We start from the raw sequence: 20813 nt of genomic DNA on the forward strand, positions 1-20813 counted from the left end.
TCAATCAGATTGTCTTGTGGTTTATCTCTGGGGCATTTTCTTGATTAATGATCTACATAGGAAAAAAGGTCCAGCCTACTATAGGTAGTACCATCCCTGTGCAGATAATCCTAGGTTGTATAAAAAAGTAGGCTGTTGGATGAAGGTTCTGTTTGGCTGATGGAAGCAGAGGCAGACTCCCACAGCTAAACACTGATCTGAACTCAAGAAACCCAGTTACAGAGAGGAAGGACTGATGAGCAAAGGGGTTAAGACTGGGCTGGTTTAACCCCTAGAAACAGCTGACCTGACAAGGGTTAGCTCTTGAATCCCAGACTGATGCCTGGGAATCCAGCATGGGACTGATCAAGACCCCCTGAATGTGTGTGTCTGTGAGGAGGCCTTGGCAATCTATGGGGCCTTGGGTAGTAGATCAGTATTTATCCCTGGCATACAAATATACTTTGGGTCCCCATCCAACAATGTGAGATGAACTCTCAGCCTGGACTCTTGGGGAAGGGACTAGGCCCTGCCCTGGAAGAAATGACAGACTATAGACACCCCAATGGAAGGCCTCACCCTCCCTGGGGAAATGAGGGGGTATTGGAGGGATTGGTGGTAGAGTATGGGAGGAGGGGAGGAAAAGGGACATGTGAAGCAACCTTGTTTCTAATTTAAATTTAAAAATATTTTTCCTCAATATATGTTTTTATTTAAATTAGAAGCATGACTGCTTCACATGTCAATCCCAGCTCCCTCTCCTACACCTCCTCCCTTGCCCCTCTACCAGCCCTCCCAGACCCCCACCAATCCCTACATCATTCCCCAGGGAGGGTGAGGACCTCCTTGGGGATATCTCCAGAGTCTGTCATTTCATCCAGGGAAGGTCCTAGGCCCTTCCCCATGTGTCCAGGCTGAGAGAGCATCCCTCTATTTGGAATGGGCTCCCAAATATCATTCATACACCATGGTAAACACTAATCTACTACCCAAGGCCCCAGTGATTTCTGTGGCCTCCTCACGGTACCACATTCATAGAGTCTGGATCAGTCCCCTGTTGGCCTCTCAGCTATCAGTCTGGGGTTCAAGAGCTCCCCTTATCTGGTTAGCTGTCTTTGTGGGTTTCACCATCATGGTCTTGACCCCTTTGCTCATCACTCCTCCATCTCTGTCACTAGGTTCCAGGAGTTCAGTTCATTGTTTAACTGTGAGTATCTGTCTCTGCTTCCATCAGTTCTTGGGTGAAGGTTCTAGGATGGCATATAGGGTAGTCATAAACCCTATCATCAAAGAGGGGCATTTAATGTAGTCCCTCCACTATTGCTTAGTTTGCCAGTTGATGTTATCCTTGTAGATCTCTGGAGTGTCAGCTCTCTCCTCAAGCCTATAATAACTCAATCTATTATGGTATCTTTCATCCTGCTCTCCTCTATTTCTACCTCAACTCAACCTTCCTGCTTTTAAAAATAAATAAATAAATAAAATCCAATATAAAAAAGCAGGCTGAGCAAGCCATGAGGAACAAGCCAGTAAGCAGCATTCCTACCTCCTTATACTATATGTGAGATGGCTTGCCTTAAGAGTAGATCATAAGGAATTAAAGATCCACTGCTTACCCTCTGTACACCGAGTTTCACACCATGACATCAATCAACCACAAACAGAATACTTCAGTTAGACACATTACCGTGCTTCTGAGATGCAATTAATCTTGTAATTCTTGCATCTGTGCTGACATTAGACAGAAAATTTCCCCAGTCTCATCCCTTCAATAATGCAGTACATTCATATTGCATGTCTTTATTGTGTAGGCAGAGCTTGCTGTATGGTACATTGCTTTATTGAGCTTCAATGGCCAGACGATATTAATGAATTGAAGGTTTGTTTGGGGCAGTGCTAGATAGAAAAAGCCTTTGGGTACCACCTCCCTCCCACCAAGAACATGTGTTACTTACTTGTCTCTATGTTGTATTTCAGTGATTGCCACAATCTTAAGCTTTTTCATTATTATAGTATTTGCTTTAGTAGTCTGTGGCCTGTGAGTTTTGATGCCACTTAGTAGATTATCTGGGACACTAAAAATCTTCAGTCATTCAATATGTCAAACTTAATAAATGACTGCTCTACCAACATTCAGTGACCCTCTCCTTAGGCCACAGCGATATTGAAATCAGACCATTTAACAGCAGTGCAATGACTTTGGAGTATTTCAATAAAAGGAGGAATTACACATATCTCTCTTTAAATTAAAAAATTGAAATTATTAAGGTTAATGAGAATGACACACAGAAAGCCAAGCTAGGCTGAAAACGAGGCCTCTTATGTCAAGCCGCTAAGTCATAAATACAAAGGACAAATTCACAAAATTAAAAGAACCACTTAAGCAATAATACAACATGAAGTGAAATTAATTTACTGGTGATATGGAGAAAGTTTCATTGGTGTGGACTCAAGATCAAACCAACATCTTCTTAAGACATGGCCTAATGAGGGCGAGGTTGGTATCTCTCCTCAGTTCTGTGAAGGATGGGATGAGAAGCATGATCCAAAGCCCGGGCTGGAAGCAGAGATGGGCTTGTGGGGTTTAAGGACAGACGCCGTGTCCATAACACCCACATGCAGGCGCTGCTGTAGAAGCTACAGCAAGTCAATTGTGAAATGCAGACAACTGATGAAGGTGGCTACACTAAGCAACAGACTCTCAGTATAGACAAAGCAGCCTTGTATTGGACAGAGATCCCATCCAAGCATCATCGCTCAAGAGGAGGGTTGGCTTCAAAGAATGGCAGGACATGTTGCTAGACTCGTAGGGACTAACGCACTTGGTAACTTGAAGTGAAGGTTGATCCTCACGTATCATTTTTTAAAAAAACCATAGCATCCATAAGAATTATACTACATCTACTCTGCCTACACGCTGTAAATGGAACAACAAACCTTGAAAAATAACACATCTGTTTAGAATAAGTTTCTGTTCTGTTGTAGCTTGATTGTAGTTTTTGATTAGAATATAATCATTGTAAATATGGTGTGTAGACACATAGAACAACATGCATAAACAATATTTCCATCGAAGTTTTTAAACTCCTCTCTTGTACATTATCATAAAACTGTAATAGGTGGTTGAGAACATCCCCTCTGCCTGCAAAAGGGCAGAACTTCCTTCTGTCAGTTAGCAGTTGGTATCAATTGGTTTTCCTTTTTCCCCACACCTGATACTTCCTAGCTTTAGTAATTACCATTTTACTTCAGATAGATGTAGCATTGCATGTCACTTGATATAATGTCTCCCAGATGTGTCCATTTATCTACCAATGACAGGAACCTATTCTTTTTAGTTAATACCTTTATTTGTTTCTAAGAGTATCTGTGTGGAGGGGACATGCACAGGCCCTGGCAAACATGTGGGGATCAAAGAACTTAAAGAAATCAGCTCTTTTCTTCTACCATGTAGATTCTGGAGATTAAAGTCAAGTTGTTGTCTCAGAAGCAAGCTTTTATGTGCCAAGCCATCTCCTAGGCCTCAGAAATCCAATATTTCTTATTAGATGATATTATTAAATAATATGCACCTATGTTAATTCCATGTCATTGCCATTTTAAGTAGTATGGCATATACTACTTGGAGTTGTTATATCTTTGGGGTATATTGATTTCATTTACCTTGAATATATGGTGGATAGTCTGCTGGTTTGTTTTACTGAGTATTTAGATAATTCAGAGCTACTTCGAGGGAAAAATGTCCTGTCAAAATACTGCTGTCATTGACATGTACCTGGTCACCCATGTGTTCTACTGCAGATAGGCAGTGAGATTAATGTTTCCCTGCCTGATGATACAACATCCATTTGGAAATCCATAGATCAAGGAGTACTTTCATTTTCAAGTTTTATTGAATGGCTGTACTAATAACAGGCAAAGTATAATTCAGAGGAAAGAAAATTACCTAGGATAAAGGAAGTCATTTAATAATGATTTAGGGTCAATTAATCAAGAAAATCTAAATGTTTATGCCCTAGTAGGAAAGCTTCAAAATATATTACACAACAACTGATAAAACTGCAAAATGAAATAAAACACAATTATCACTTAATTTTTTAATAAGCCTCTCAATAATTTGTAGAACAAATACCCAAAGATATCATCAAAGATATTAAAGGCGCAAATAAAACTATCAACCAAATTGACTTTATTCAAATGTATAGACTGTTCAGTTCAACAACAGAGTATGTATTCTTTTGGTTCATGAATCATGAACCAAAAAAATAAAAAGACAATACACTGCTCTACAAAAATCAGCCTCACTAAATTTAAGAGGATCCAAGTACTAGGAACTATGTACTATGTTCCCTGACCATGCCAGAATTAAATTAGAAATGGATCACTGAAAAATCCCCAAATATTTCAAACAAAATAACACACTCCTAAATAATCCATGGCTGAAAGAAGAAACCAAAAAGTAATATGAAAGGTATTTTGAGGTGAATAATGAAATATTATACATCAAAATGTGTTTGATGACTACAAGCCACTGAAAGGAAAACATGACACTTAAGAAAAGCCTCAGCAACCTCATCTTCTGTGGAGCTGGAAGAAAAAAAATAAAGGATGGTCAAAGTAAGCAGGAAACTGAAGCAATAAAGACTAAAGCAGAAGAAAGCAAAAGGAACTGAGGGAGGAACGGAGGATGGGAGGTAGGGAGGGAAAACAATAAATCCTTGATAAACACAGAGAAATTATAAAGGACACAGAAAAAAAGCTATTCAGACAATCAATCAATTAAATTTTTAAAACTGGTGTTTGAAATCAACACCAGTAAACAAAAAGATCTAGAAAGGGGTCCACGTAATGAATATGAAAAATAAGAGAGCTCTTACATCTACAAATTCAATCAACATGAAAAAATAATCAAGAAACATTCTCAACTTTCTATGTCTAAGTTTGACAACCGAGATGAAATCTGGAGAATCCCTAGAGTTTACCCAAATTACCACAACTCACCCAAGGAAAAAAAATAGATCTAAGACTCCCAAAAAGTTTAATGTGTAGTTAAAACATTCCTACAAAGTGAAATCTAAGCCAGATGGTCTCATAAGCAACCCTAGCAGTCACAGAAAAACAAGTCTACATAAACTTATCTAGAATTGAACACTTCTGACCTCGCATTCTGAAGCCATCATTATCCCAATATCTCTAATATCAAAACCAGAGAAATACATTAGAAGGAAGAAGAACCAACCAAAATCCCCATGAACACTGGAGAAATCTTCTAATCAAAATTTTCCCAAATTAAATGTGAAATATAATATAAAAGATAATTATATAACTAGTAAGTTTCATCTTGGGGGTTATTTAAATTAGAAAATCAATTTATGCGCTTTGGTATATTAACAAACTAAAAGAAAAAACTCAATAATCATCTCAGTTCATTCAGAAGGAGCAGTATGCAAAATCCAGCAGATTCCTGACAAAAACTCTGCAGCTAGGAACAGAAAATGGCCTCCTCAGTCTGATGAACATTGTCTATCTACCAGGATACTTAAGGGTAAAGCACTACATTTTCTTCTCAGTGTCAAGACCCAGAATAAGATGTCTTATCCTACCACCATTCTAGTCTTTGTACTTGAGGTAATAATAATCAACACAATCAGGAAATACAAAGAGACACAATATCCAAACACAGAGGAAAAATTAAAGTATTTGCATTTCCAAAGGACATGGCAGTCAATGACAAAAATGTTACAACATGCTTGTAAAGGAGTTATAATTATTAAATGTATCAAGGTTAGGGTTCCAAGACACAATATCAGTACATAACACTCAACTGTATTTCTACATATTATCAACAAACAAGTAGACACTGATGTTTTTAAAAGTACCAATTACAGTGGTGATGATTGACAATACAAAATATTGACAAAAGGTATTAACGGTCCAAACACTAAAAACATTAAACTATGGCTGAGAAAAAAATTTAAAATAGCTTAAATAAATGAAGAAAAATACATTCTGGATAAGAAGATCAAACACTTAATACTAAATATTTAAGATGTCAATTCTTTGCTATTCTCTTATAGGCTAAATGTAACCCCAAATAAAACCCCAGGCATCATTTTTGTATTAGTGATAAACTAATTCTAAACTTCATACAAAAATAATTCTAATGGCCTAATGTAGACAAAACAACTTTGAAAAAGAAGTTAGAAGTCTGACAAACTGTGATTTAAAATCTTACCATAAAACAAGTATAAGCCAAAGAATGTGCAATTGGTATGAAGATAGACAAAACAGGACTTAACAGAATAGGATGTTAAGAAATTTTCCAGTTGCTACACTAAAAGCACAATTCACCAAAGAATTAATTGACAAGTTACACTTCATCACCACAAACAGGTCTACCATTCATAAGTACAGTGTTATAACGAAAAAACAAGCATGGCCTGGCAGAAAATATTTACAAATTATTTATCCAGTAAAGAATTTGGCATTGAAAATATAAATACCTTTCAAAACTCAATCAAGAAGATATAATTCAACAGACAGGTAAAATATTTAAGCAAACAATTTGCTGAAGCAGATGTATAGATACATGTTTGGAGAGCTAGCTCATCGCTAGAATGCATGTCTAGCATGTGCAAAGCCCTGGGCTCCACCCTCATCAAAGGAGGAAGGAGAGGAGGCAGAGAAGCACGAAGGGAGAAAGTGAGGTAAAGCAGGCAGCATGGAGAGGCCAGAAGACACTTAATATCATCAGTCATCAGGGAAATGAAAACTAAAATTCCAGTGAGAACCATCAGACACCTACTATAATGACTAAAATTTAAGCATATGTCCCCCTATAAAATAAAAGCATACCTCCACCAAAGGCCTCTTATGTATATCCCTGTGGTGGTTTGAATAAGAATGACAGGGAGTGGCACTATTTGAAAGAATTAGGAGGTGTGGCTTTGTTGGAGGAAGTGTGCTCCAAACTCCCACACCAGGACTAAACTCTCTCTCTCCACATAGTGACGAGGATGTAACTGTAAGCTACTGCTGCAGTATCTGTCTGTATACAGTCATGCTTCTGTCCACGATGGTAGCAGACTAAACCACTGAAACCATGATCAAGCTGCCAATTAAATGTTTTCTCTTATAATAGTTGCATTGATCATGTGTCTCTTCATAGTGATAGAACAGTGACTAAGACAATTTCTAATACCATTATGTACTGGTCAAAAATATAAACTTGAAACACCCATCTACGGGTGTGATTTGCTCATACAGTTGAATATTCTTCATCAATAAAAAGGAAAAATTACTTCCATTTTAAATACCTACATTTGAATAAAACCATATCAAAAGAATCTATACTGAAGTGTTCTGTTTCTACAAATCTCTAGAAGATAAAAATTATCAACAGTGACTATCCTAGTTACTTATCTGCTGCTGTAACAAACCCACACCAAAAGCAACTTGCAGAAGAAAGGATTTTTCTCATCTTCCACTCCCAGGTCAGTCTATCGCTGAGGGAAGTCAGACAAGAATTCAAGGCAGGAACCTAAAGGTAAAGGCATGGGGAAGAGTCTGTGGAGGGATGCTGCTTGGTAACTTACTTTCTGGCTTCCTCACTTACTCGTGGACAGCTGTCTTCTTAGACAACCAGGGCCCACCTGACTAGGAATGCCCTTGCCCGCATGTGCTGGGCTCTCCCATAATAATGATCAACCAAGAAAATCTCTCATAAACATGGCCAGAAGCTAATCTGATGGAGGCAACTTTTCAGCTGTGGATCCCTCTTTCCACATAACTCTAGACTGTGTCAAGTAAAAAATAACCGATCTGCCTAAGGAGTGTTACAAAGATCAGAGACAGGAGGATAGAATGCAGAAGGATGCCAGGACACATTGTGTGCTGTGGGTATGTTTTTCTTCATTGTAATTAAGACTCGTGAATGTATGCACATGTCAAACTTAAGTGTTCATTCGTGGTATGCCAAACCTCAAACACTGTTAGTTTTTAATAAAGAGTGAAAGTAATTATCAAAACCAGTGTTGGACCAGTGATATGACTTAGTGAATAAAAGCCCCTGACATCAACCCCAATGAGGTAAGTTGCATCCCCTATACCTGTGTGGGAAGAACTGAGTCCTATAAATGGTTCTCTAACCTCTAAATGCACACTTTGACATATACACACACACTCACACATATAGACACTCACACATACACACACACACAGAGACACATACACACAGAGAGACACTCACCCATACACAAACACACACATTCACATACAAAATAAATAAATAAAATAAAAACAGTTCTTGGTTCTAGCTAATGTCTGATAAATGGCAATACCTATTCTTCACTCCAGGACTCTGAGCCAGGACTACAGAGAAGGTCAAGATGAGATCCATGTTCTCAGACTCCTCAGTGAGGCTAAGGAGCTAAACAAGTGAGATTACAACAAACAAATGGGTTTTGAGAGGTGTGAAATTAAAATTAGAGGCAGAAAATGTACAGAGACTTAATATTCAAACAGAATTAAAATCTTTCAAATGAAAGAAAGAAAAACAGTATAGCCCCCTTGTCTGTACATCCCAGACAGACAGAAATCTTACAGTCTGCTTTAATGCATTCTTTGTTGCTTTCTTCACTGATTCTTGGCATCATTGCCCACAGTAACCAAGTATAATCTAATTTCACAATAATGTGCTTTCCCTCCAATAGATTCTGGGTAGAGCAGTCACGAAAGTTTAGAGTGATGCTTTCTGGACTATTGGCAGAGTTTTTCTCCATTGCTCCACAGATCCTCATGTTGGTCAGCAACCAGTGAAAGTAATTAAATGGGGTAGGGTCTGGGGAAAAAGTATGGACAATATTCTAGGGAGAGAGCACTGGGAAGGACCACATGCCAATATGACATCTGCTGGCATATAGAGTCCTCTTAAGGGTTACTTGAAGACAGGACTTCCTTTAGAGACTGTCACTGCACAACCCATGAGATCAAAAGCATGTAAGATGTTTGGTGAGATCAAGTGCATGGGGCAGACAATGTTCCCTGTATTGTACATGGAAAGGTATGATTTGCATTGGCCCCAGCAAGCATGAATGGGTGATACCTATGTCGAACAGTTGAACTCTGTTTATATGTCTGCTTTGAGACAGGCTCTCATTATGAAACCTTGGCTTGCCTGTATCTCACTATGTAGACCAAGCTGGCCACAAACTAATAGAGATCCACTTTTCTGTGCCTCCCAAGTACCTGGCCATACCATTTAACTCTTAAGTTATTCATCCTCTGGTCACAGAATCCATTGCCACAAAGCTCCTGTGAGTTAACAACACATCTTTCCCAGCATATGAATTGTACTTTCTGCAGGAAGTTTAACCAGTGTTTTCCCTAACTGGCAGAGACCTAGTTCAAGGCAAAGGGCTTTGATGGTCCTCTGAGGAAACATGCTTTCCCTATGATCATAATACAGGCTAAGAAAAAAGTGGGTACAATGCACCAGGAGGAGCTGACAGCTGTAGCTCATGGAGAAAATCATCAAGGCTTCCTGTAGCCATGAAAGATTGGGGTTTTATCAACACCTCTTATCAATTCCTCCACATCTAGGCAACCAGACAAGAGAGTCAAGTCGAGTAAGCAAGAGGCTTAACCAGAAATGTCTCCTCAGGTGAGCCCTTCGCGCTAGACTCTTTCAGGAAAGAGATAGGAATGAGATTTGGGCCCTCACTTGCAGGGTGATAGGGAGCAGGGCAAAAGCATCAACTGCCAACAACACAAAGCTCTCTGTGGAATTCAAGATGGCATGAGATTTGGGGAGGGCACAGCAGACGGAAAAGTCCTGGGTTAGGGGAAATAGCAGAAGTCACTATTCACCTGTAGGCACGAGCCATGACACAAGAGAAGTAAAAAGCAGTTGAAAGGAAGGGTAGGGTCATCCTGCAGCAGACTGAACAGACAATGTAATGTGAGCTACTCCCTACTGCTGTGGTCAGCCAGACCATGGCATGATGTCTGAAACACTAGCAAGAAACAGGTTTGGAGGAGGACATGGAGTTCTTAGACAGTCACACTCGTCTTCAGAAGGGAAATAATTTTCTGTGTTGTGTGCATGTAGGCAGGGGGATGGGGGGAAATCAGGGAAACAGCTGGTCTCTGGGTCTAGAGCTTAAGAACCAGGTTGATTATTAAGATCTCCCATGCTCTTGGATAGATAGGCTCAATATAGTAAAAATCGCAATCCTACCAAAAGCAATCTACAGATTCAATGGAATCCCCATCAAAATCCGAGCACAATTCTTCACAGACATCAAAAGAACAATACTCAACTTCATATGGAAAAACAAAAGACCCAGGATAGCCAAAACAACCCTGTACAATAAAGGAAGTTCTGGAGGCAACATCATCCCTGACTTTAAGCTCTAATATAGAGCTATAGTAATGAAAACAACTTGGTATTATCATAAAAAAAAAACAGACATGTGGATCAATGGAATCAAATTGAAGGCCCTGGTACTAATCCACATACTTATGAACACCTGATTTTTGACAAAGAAGTCAAAATTGTACAGAGGAAAAAAGAAAGCATCTTCAACAAATGGTACTGCCATAACATGTAGAAGAATGCAAATAGATCCATATCAACCTGCATGCACAAAACAGGTTCAAAGACCTCAACATAAATCCAGTTACACTGAAACTTACAGAAGAGAGAGTGGAAAGTAGCCTTGAACGCATGGGCACAGGAGACTACTTTATAAATACAGCATCATTAGCACAGACACTGAGAGCAACAATCAATAAATGACACCTCCTGAAACTGAGAAGCTTCTGTAAGACAAAGGACAACTTTGCTGACTCTAAGGAGTACATAAGGCATGGGAAGTGGGGGGGTGGGAGGGCGGGAGAAGGGAAAGGAGGGAGAACTGGGATTGATACACAAGATGAAAAGTATTTTTTTAAATAAAAAAAGAACAAGGTTTAAATGGATAAGGCCACGTAGGTCATTGGTGTATACTACAGTGGGACAGTAATGTTTATGGTCTGCTAACTATGGAAACTTACCTTTTCCTAGACCCTGACCACTCATCATCTACATCTACATTGTTTATTAAACATTGTAAACCATTTCCATCCAACTCTGTAAAGGTTGTATGTCTCAAAGGATGTATCCAAAGAAGTCTGCTGTCAAGCATCAGATTGAGCAATTTCCTTTCCCATCACAAGGAGTCCTTTGGAAGCCTAAGAATCACAGCGCACAATCCACAGAAGAAGGTCCTGCAGAAAGTTCCCAATAGAACAGACCACAAAGTTCATGTCTCTTGCTTGGATGAAACTTCATAGGAAGGCACTATCCTCTTTGTCCATAGTCTAGTCAGCACTAAGGAAACCATGTATATTTTGAAAAACCATGAAAACTTCCCACTTGGGATCTGACAAAGCCAAATAGAGAGAAGGCTCTCAGTGCAGCCTGATGCAGAGGTTCTAGATGTCCCCCAACACAACCAGTCTCAACTGGCTTGAACTGGCATCTCCATCTCTGAGACTCAGCCCCTTAATTGTTGCTGTCTTTCTCTGATACAGACTGTGAAGAGCTCATCAATGCAATTTGCTCTTCATTACATAGATTGATCCACCTTCAATCCAACCTTTCGGCAATCTATTTTCTACATAGGACATTGAAGATTTGTCGTTAAGTTAGACCTGGCCTTGTCCTCAAGGGACTCACAGTATACTAGCCACTCTGTCTAATAGTTCGTCTCATTTTCATGTGTTCTTATAACTTAATCAATCAATAAAAATACATTTAATGCCAAAACTACATCTGCTTGCCAGTGCCCCAGAGTAGAACTCAGAGAGTCACTCAATTACCCAGAGATGTCCTTGAATTCAGAAGCCAATTTTGTCTTCTCAAAAACAAAAACAAACAAACAAACAAACAGGTTTGTAATGTACAACAATACTCACTAATGAACAAAACCTGCTATTGGCCTCTGGCCTTCACATGTACATTCACAAATATGTCTGTGTACTCGCACACACATGACCTACAAGCGCGCACACACACACACACACATGCGCGCACACACTTTTGCCTGTGTATGTGTGTGTGTGTGGATAAAAAATAAATCTCACAAGCAACACACAATCTCTGCCTGACCTTGAGGAATCAATTCAACTCCTGCAACTTCTGTTTTCTTGTCTGTAAAACAGGGGTGACAATAACTGCCTAGTGGGGCTGTTGGTGAGCAGTAAAGAGATTAACGACTGGAAAGTGACTGACAAGCACCTGCCATGTCCAAGTGATTGACAAGCACCTGCCATGTCCGAATGACCAGGAAATGCTGGCTGCTGTCCTGTGCCTCTCAATAGGAAAAGCCTTCCTGGAGAAGGAAGCAAGACAGAAGGGAGCAGGGCATTCCCAAATCCCCTCGCTTCTGAAGAAAGCCATGTCTGCTTCAGAACTCTCAGATCAATCTGCTCTTTCTGGCCAGCCCAGGTGGCCCTTTCTTTCTTTCTTTCTTTCTTTCTTTCTTTCTTTCTTTCTTTCTTTCTTTCTTTCTTTCTTTCTTTTTGAGACAGGGTTGCTCTGTATTGTCTTGGAGGCTGTCCTGGAACTCACTTTGTAGACCAGCCTGGCCTCAAACTTACAGAGATCCACCTGCCTCTGCCTCCTGAGTGCTGGGATTAAAGGTATGTGCCACCAACGCCCAGCCAGGTGGCCCTTTATATACCTGTCTCCCAGTGACTCTATGATCTGGGTTCAAGCTGCCTCCAAAATACCTGGGTGCCTGGGAGTAGGGAGTACCCCAAACTACCTCATACTGTGGTGTCTGAAGTTAAGACCAGCCCTGTAGAGGGAGTCAGGCTAGAGAAGACAGGGCACCTTGGGGATGGGTGGGGATGCAGAAGAGGGAAGTGGAAATCTTTAAAATGTAAAATAGTAGGTTTCTGAAGCCTGGCCACAGAGTGAAAGCACTGGCTATTCACTGTGGAGGAGTCATCCAAAAAGGAAAACCAGCGCCAGACATTTGACTTCAGGGACAGACGTGGAATGCTTGCTTCCAGGGGAACAAAGGACAGCGGGCTTTGAAGAGCCTGCAGAGAAGCAGCAAAGCTCGGAGAATCAAAACTTGCTGAGGATCAATGGAGCCTCAAGCAGGTTCTGAAGAGCAGGGTGGGGGTGGTCACATCCCCTCTCCTAATTTTACCGGCACAGTGATGGAACTGCCCAAGGGAAATGGGCAGCACACCTTGTGTCTCCAGCTGGTCCGTGTAGATGGAGAACTCATAAGATGTGAACTCGCAGAGGAACGCCATCAGCAATAGGCCTGGCGAGCAGCTAGTGTGTGATGTTACCTGAGCCATTTTTAACAGCAGCCACCCAAAATGGATCTCAGCCATATTAGCACTGAGCTAATGAAGAAATACACATCATAAAAGAAGAAATTACCCACATAATAAACCTTGGATCTTCCAGAATGAAGCCATTAGAAATTGATCAGCTAATTTAGGAGCAGCTGAAGGCTGTACTCCCCCACTGAAAGCAAAAGCAAGAAACATTTACAGGTCTTCTCTCACTGAACAGCATGTGGCGGTCACATCAGTTGCCCTGGCTCTGCTTCCTGAAAGAGCATGTGGGCAGAGAGGGTTCCTCAGAAAAGCTGAGGGATCACCCTGTGCGGTAGCTTCAGCATAGGTCAGCAGGATACAATTTCTAAAGAGTGGACAGGTAAAGCCCTAATGATGCCTCATGCTCCCAATCACCCTGAGGCCAAACGAGTGGGGTGGCCAGACCAAAAGGCACTTCCTACAAACCCTTTTGGGATGAGTGCACTATGTACACAACCAGTGACTACACACAAACACACACAGGTGCACACTCACATGGGAGTACAAATGGCATATCCACACACATATATTCTCACATACATCTGTACACATCCATACATACATCTGTAAATTCATGTGCATGGGTGTTATTCATATACATACATTCTCCCAACTATATAGATGTGCAGTCTAAATTCATACATACATAAACACTCTTATACATGTACAACTCACATATATACACAGAGACACACAGTTCACACACATACATACTCAATATACTCATATGCACAAACAGTTCACACATATATACTGATACTATACATTCACACATATACATATCTACACACACAAACCTATACATACTCTTACAGTACACACTTGTACATACAGATATTTATACATACACACTCACATGAATATAGATATACATTAAAACTCATATGTACTCAATTCACACACATACTCAGTTATACCACACCACACACTCACATGTATGATGCTCCTTATGCATATGGACATCGATAAATGCAAACGGTTGCGTTTTCACACACGCACACACTTAGAAACATAAACACCCCTGCTTACACTCAGACATTCACATAACACTCTCACATGCTTGCCGTATTCTGCATGAGATAGGGCCTCTGTCCTCTCCTTATCCCTTTATCCTGCCATCTGTATTTATTTTATAACCTGACCTCATCTCCCAGGCCCTGGCTCCTAACAGACTATCAGCCTGGCCCCATCCCCTTTAAATAATTCTGAAACCTCTTCTCTGACATTTGATATCCTCTTGGACTGGATTCTTCTGCTGGACCCCACCTGTTCCAGGTCAGCCTCTTGGGAGGTCAAGGCCGACTCTCTGATCTCTTGCCTTGCCAAAATGGAACTCCAGGATCCATTCCAGGCCCCAAGTCAGTATTAGACTTGAAAGGATTGTTCTGAGTTTTCATACAGGGCAGAGGGACAGCAGGGCAATGGGGCAGTGGGGCAGGGCATACCACACCCATCGCCATCCTGGGGCTCTTACCTCATTCACGAAGACCCAGTGGCTGTCCTTGGAAGCCAGGTTGGTCTCCACAGCCTGCAGAGAGAAAAAGAATGTGCATGAACAAAAGCAAGGCAGAAGCTGGCAGGCACACAAGATGATGGCTGGGATGAGGTTTCATCATAAACATTCCCTCACAGAATCTTTCCTCACAAAACATGCCACCCCCTTGGGGCTCACTCTGTCTGCCTTGGCCACAAGAGACACCGTCTGAACACAGATGTCTGATTTCACCCTGTCCCATGCTCTCCTGCACTGGCCAGTAGCAGTATTAGAGGTCTGACACCTACAGGCATCACAGACCATAGGTACAGTCAAAGCCTCCCTTCCCCAAGAACGCATGCAAATTCCTTTCCAAAGTTACACTTAAGAACAGTATCCATCATTACACAAAACTACAGAACTAGGAAAATGACGTCGGATTTGTGGCAGTTTGTCCAGCTCAGTGACACCAGGAAAACAGAAGACACCAGCTAAACTGCGATATTGCTTTGCATTAGTTTAAGGCTCCACAGAGTTGGGTTCTCTCCAGTTATTGGGGACGGACCCATTCCCATTATTCTCTCAGCCCTGCTTGCCATTGCTACCACTTTACTGCTTCCTATTATCATTTTCTCTGCAAGGCTGAGTGGGGACTCCACAAGATTAAGATCTACATCTCTGGGACCACATCCATGTCCCAGAACTTTGCTCTGACACCAGCATATCATAGGCATTCAATCCATACAGCCTGGCATATGAATAAGTGAGAGGCAGAAGAAGCAGAAAAAAATCCAGTTCCTTGTTTTGTTTTCATGCTTCGAGCTTGTTTGGCCATGGGCTTGTTTGCTTTTGCTTTTATTTAAGAAAGGGTCTTATGTAGCAAAGGCTAGTCTAAAGCCCACTGTGTACCCAAGACTAGCCTCCAACCCCTGATACTCCTGGTTCCAACTCCCAAGGCCTAGGATTGTAGACACGAACCCCCATGCCTGGCTCTCTTGAATGTGTTTATGGGGGCTTTCTCTCTCCTTGAATCTGGAAGCCAACAGAATGAAAGAACTGGAAGGGACTGGTGATTTGCAAGCATGTCCTGGAAGAATGTTCATGGTGAACATGTGCCAAGAGCTTGCCAAGCACCAGGCACTGTGCCAAGCCATCTATGAACCTGGAAAAGAGCTTTCAGATTTACTCCTTTTCATTTTGCATTTTTCTTTTACATTTTGGTAATGCAATTTTTATTACCCTTTTGATTTTAAAAATATAGACAAATTAAGGTGCTTAATTAAACTCACTCAATAATACTTTCTCATTTTAAACAAATGTGCTAATGTGTTTTTAAAAAGCGCCCCATTTATTCCTCCAGATTCATCCACCGGAAGTTGTCTGAAGTGGCCCCTTCCAGATACTACTTGTCCCTCTCCTGTCTGCAAAATTATGTAACCCGTGGAGCCAGAAAGAAAACTTCGGAGAATGAGGTCCACAAATGTCCCAAGCATTTCATAAGAAGCATAGATAAGATGGTCACATTAGTTCTCTAGAGACTCACCCTCATTGCTCCATTTGCTTACATCTATCCTGTTTGTCACGTGAGCCTTACCCCATTAACATCATATTTCCCGAGATAAGCATGCCCCTGCCCACCTCAGGAAGGAGGCTCTGGGTACCGGCTTATGCCCTTGTAAGGAAGTGAACCTCAGAGGGGACAAAGGCATCTAGACACCATCATCTGTACCCAGAGATACTTCCCATCCTGTTCTGCAAGCCTGGAGAGCCAGGTTGTCTTAAAAGAGGCATATAAGTCCCAAGAGCCAGTGTCCCCTGAGGACCCTGAACTATGAGAGGTGAATTGAGAGAGTACCCTGGGGTAGAGTCTTCACCACCCAGCCTAGAGTCCCCCTCTTCTCAACATGCAGACTGCCACAGACGTCTTTAGTTATCTAAGACCACAAAGATGAGAAACAAGTACAGGAATATGATCTAGATACTGGGCACACACTGCTGAGCCCTTACTGAATTCAATCCCTAACCCTTCAGCGTTCCCTTAATGCTCATTTGTTACATCAGCAACTTGCATATCAAATTAGCATATGACAGAGAACTCATGAGGTCCCAAAGGCTGGAATGCTAAACTGAATCTCAACAGGAGCAGGTCAATGAGGCTGAACTCAAAACAAAAATAGCAAATGCTAAGATAAAATTTGAATGCAGCTCAGCAAAGACTAAAAACTGATGAACAGGCTGAGAGCAGGGACGCTGGTTCTGCCTTCGGTGTCGATCTAAGTGAGCCACCCTAGTAATAGAAGAAACCACATCCTAGATCCCAGTCATGAAGTGAGACAGCTTAAGCCAACAGCCACATAAGTAACAAGGTACTCTAACTGGGCAGGATCGTGTAAGTGTCTAACCAAATGAAGAACCGTCTTGTTAAAGAGTCTAAGTTGCTCTTTGCAGCATTTAAGAGTGGGTCTATAGTGAATGGCTCTAGCAATCGAAGAAGATACACACAGCAGAAGAAAAGGTCTCTACCTTTCCAGGTAGGGCAAATAGGCTACCTCAGGTAATGAGGCCCACCAGAAATACCCCAATGTTGCCAATGTCAGCAGTGGCTTATAAAGTTAGCAGTGACTTGGAGGGTGACCATGGGTGAGAATCATAACTCCATGCAAAACTGACATCCACTGCAATAATTCTCAAGTTAGGCTTCAAGTAAGAAGCCCCTAGGAACTGTTTTTAAAACCTCAGGCCCTGGCCTCACTCTACAGGGTTTAATTCACTGAGAGCAGCCACCTGCATAACATCCTCATGGTTGCTGAGCTCCGACCTGCACCTTGGCCCTGAGGTCTCTCCCATAGAACCTGCAGCTCTGACTCTTAAGGTACAGGTGCATTTTGCAGATGAGAGGTGCCAGCATTGCCAATGACCATGGACAGTTGCTGAGAGACCCTAGGGAGTGTGTGGGAACATAGCTGTCCTAAGAAGTCTCCCTACCTGGTATCAGACTCAGGCATGGAAGATACTGGCAGAGAGAATAGATCAGGAAAACCCCGCAGGATAGCTGGCCAACTTCCCTGTCCTACTTTCCCTCACCAATTAAGCAACAGCTAATTTGTTAAGCTTCTTTTTCCCACATGAGATAAATAGCACTTGGATACAGCCTTTTTCCAGAGGGTACGGCTCACACAGAGACTGGGGATAGGTGGTAAGAAAGGGGCAGCCGCCGCAGAGTGAGCAGGGCCACACTTGCCTCCCTTTGCAATTAGTGCAGGGCTATAGCTCTGTGGGATGAGTCCTAACAGCTCACAGACCAGAGGGCAGGGTCCCTCCCATCTCTGCTGGTTCTGCTTCTCCCTTCTCCTCCCATATATGTCTGTGGCAGCGAGAAACAAGTCCTTCTTTCACCATGGAGCCATTGTGGGATAGGGAAGCCTTTGCTGTATGTTCCTTGTGCCACCTCCCCCACGCACATTTTTGTGACCCACAGCACTCGTATACCAACCATGCTGTGGCTACTCTGCCTTAAGTCCCTCACATCACAATGGGATATTTGATTACCCAAACTCTCTGTGTGTTAATTCTCAACCACCAACAACCAAAACTCAGGCTGCCAAAACTGTACTTGGCACTCATGATTACCTGGGAATTTATACCCTACCCAAGAACTGAGGTGGTCACAGATGTAGAACCCAGGTGTCTTGTTCCCTGGTGGGGATGTTTCTCAGTGTCGTCTCAGCTGTTCCCAGAATTCAGCTACAGAATGACATCACCATTATGTCACTTGGCGTCCTTCATTTTCCATATCTCCAGATACATGCTGCCTTTCTTGCTTGAATTCCTCCGGGAATACTTCATAAATAATTGTCATGTGACTCCCTCCTCTCAAAGTCTACTTCTGGGATCCCAACCTGAAATGAACAGCTCCAGCCTGAGGTGATATTAGAATGAAATGGTTTTACGTTTTATTTTACCAATCTAGAAAGGAGCTCAGTACACGATCAGTCGTTGCAAAAGTCCTCCTCATTCCTTTCCCCTGATTCTCCTGCCTTGAAGCCATTCCAGGGTCTCTTCCATCATCATTCCAGAGCCTCTTCCAAGCGCATAATTTCTCATACTTTCCTTCCTTCACTTAACAGACAAGAACTGCCATCCATGACTTGACATCTGTCTTAAGGCTCTTAAACACACAACTCCACTAAATGCCATGTCTCTTCCATGAGAGGGTCAAATAGTGATTTGAGAGAAAAAAAGATAAAGTGTGCAGTCTTGAAAAGTGGTAGGTGATGTCTCCCTTATGTTCTCAGAGGCCTCAGAGAAGCTCAGCATGGTACCTCTCCTCTCTTGCCCAGCATGGGATTCTCCAGCCACATGGCACCCCAAGCATCTACATAGAAGATCTGGCTCAACAAGGTAAATTGATAGCAGAACCTCTATCCTGAAGATGGGTGTTTAGAGGTGCAGGTGTGATAGCCTCATTCTCAGAGACAGCTTTTTCATTTACCTCCATCAAGCGGCAATTTGGTTAGGTTTCTCCCTGGAGCTGACAACCATGGCTGTTGGTAGCATCCTTAAGAAAAAGCAGTAGTTACCTATGTAACTACAGGAGTTACACATGGACCTAGGCAGGTCCTAGGTCCCAGTGAACACAGAGGGATTGCTACAGTGGCCCAAAGCTTTGACCTACTACATTGTCACAACTCCTGCCAAACTGACAATTTTGCATGTGCCTGACTAGTGTGTCTTGTCAAAACCAGGAAGCACAAAATTTATGAAAAAAAAGATGAGGTGATAGGACTTCAAAGGGACGAAGTTTATTTTCTTCTTGCCCTTCTGATCAGAGAGAGGCAGCAGCAGATGGCGGTAACAGATAAAAGGAACAGATGTGGAAGTTGACACAGACAGATGGTGGAAGGAGGCATAGTATGCAGACACATGCCCATATTTGTGTAGACTGTGTAGATATACACATTGACACCCACATGTCATCCTTTGGAGGTAAAAGTATGATGTCATAGGTAGACTCTGGTTAAAACAGCAGAAAGTAACTGTCCTTCCCACCCCTGGGAAAGCTAAGTGTGGATTGGAAGGTGTCTCCTTGCTCATAAGCAACAGCCTGATGTGAACCTCCAGTATTTTTTCCCATGGCCAACTGCAACAACAATAATGCACAGGATATAGGACACGTGACTTCAACACACCATCCTGTGGTCCACACAGAAATGAGACAAGTGAATTCTATTCTGGCCACTCTGATCCACAGCCTCCATAGAGAAAGAAATTCTGGCTAAGTTCCAGCCCTGGACAGAAAGCAGTTCCTGGGCAGAGCAGAAATGGCAAGTACCAGGCATCATGCCTAGATTGAGGCTGGAGAGGGCTGAGAGCTGTCCCTTGATTATGTGGTGATGAGGTTCAATTTCATATGGAAGCAAAGAAAATGGATGGTCAACACAAGGTAGGATGCACCTCCAACCTGGACACACTTGTGTCCTTAGACTGTTATAGAGAACCAAGTTTGAGGCATATCTAACACCACAGGGGGCCTGCTTCTAAGCCTCCTCAGGGACACTTCAATGCAACCCCGCCCCGACTTCATATCATTTATGCTCCACAATTTAAATAGGTACACATTTCACACTGGAAAACTGAGAGTTCTGTGTCGACTCAGATTTTTGCAGAAGAGTCTTCGGCAAAAAATGGATTTAAATGCTAGCTCGAGTCTGATTACTCGAACTTCAGTCACATGGCTCCCCAGAAGACGAAAACAATTGTCTGAGAAAGTATATTATCCTGCAAACCTAGCCCATGTCCCACGACAGTAGAAACAAAATAAGGAATTTTTTGTTTGTTTTCGTGTTTATTTGTTTGCTTGTCTCATTTGGAAGCAAAACCATTATATGCAGCAGTGCCTTCATCCTCCAGGCTAATTTGTTCTCATAAGCTCAAGAACACTATTCCATTGGTGGTGTTAGGTGTGATCCTGTTTCCC

The 20813-nt window shown here is 42.0% G+C and overlaps 1 protein-coding gene across 5 annotated transcripts in view; it reads right to left on the bottom strand.

Annotated features, from left to right (window-relative positions):
• Nucleotides 1-20813, bottom strand: part of Grid1 (glutamate ionotropic receptor delta type subunit 1) — a 703193-nt gene that overhangs the window by 255510 nt on the left and 426870 nt on the right. For all 5 annotated transcript variants that reach the window (XM_040747685.1, XM_040747682.1, XM_040747684.1 and 2 more), the window contains one exon: nt 14837-14890. In XM_040747685.1, coding sequence (XP_040603619.1) covers nt 14837-14890 — 54 coding nt within the window. The remainder of the gene's footprint in view (nt 1-14836; nt 14891-20813) is intronic.

The sequence above is a fragment of the Mesocricetus auratus genome, unplaced genomic scaffold (assembly GCF_017639785.1).
Source record: "Mesocricetus auratus isolate SY011 unplaced genomic scaffold, BCM_Maur_2.0 Super-Scaffold_100006, whole genome shotgun sequence".
Taxonomy (NCBI): Eukaryota; Metazoa; Chordata; class Mammalia; order Rodentia; family Cricetidae; genus Mesocricetus; species Mesocricetus auratus.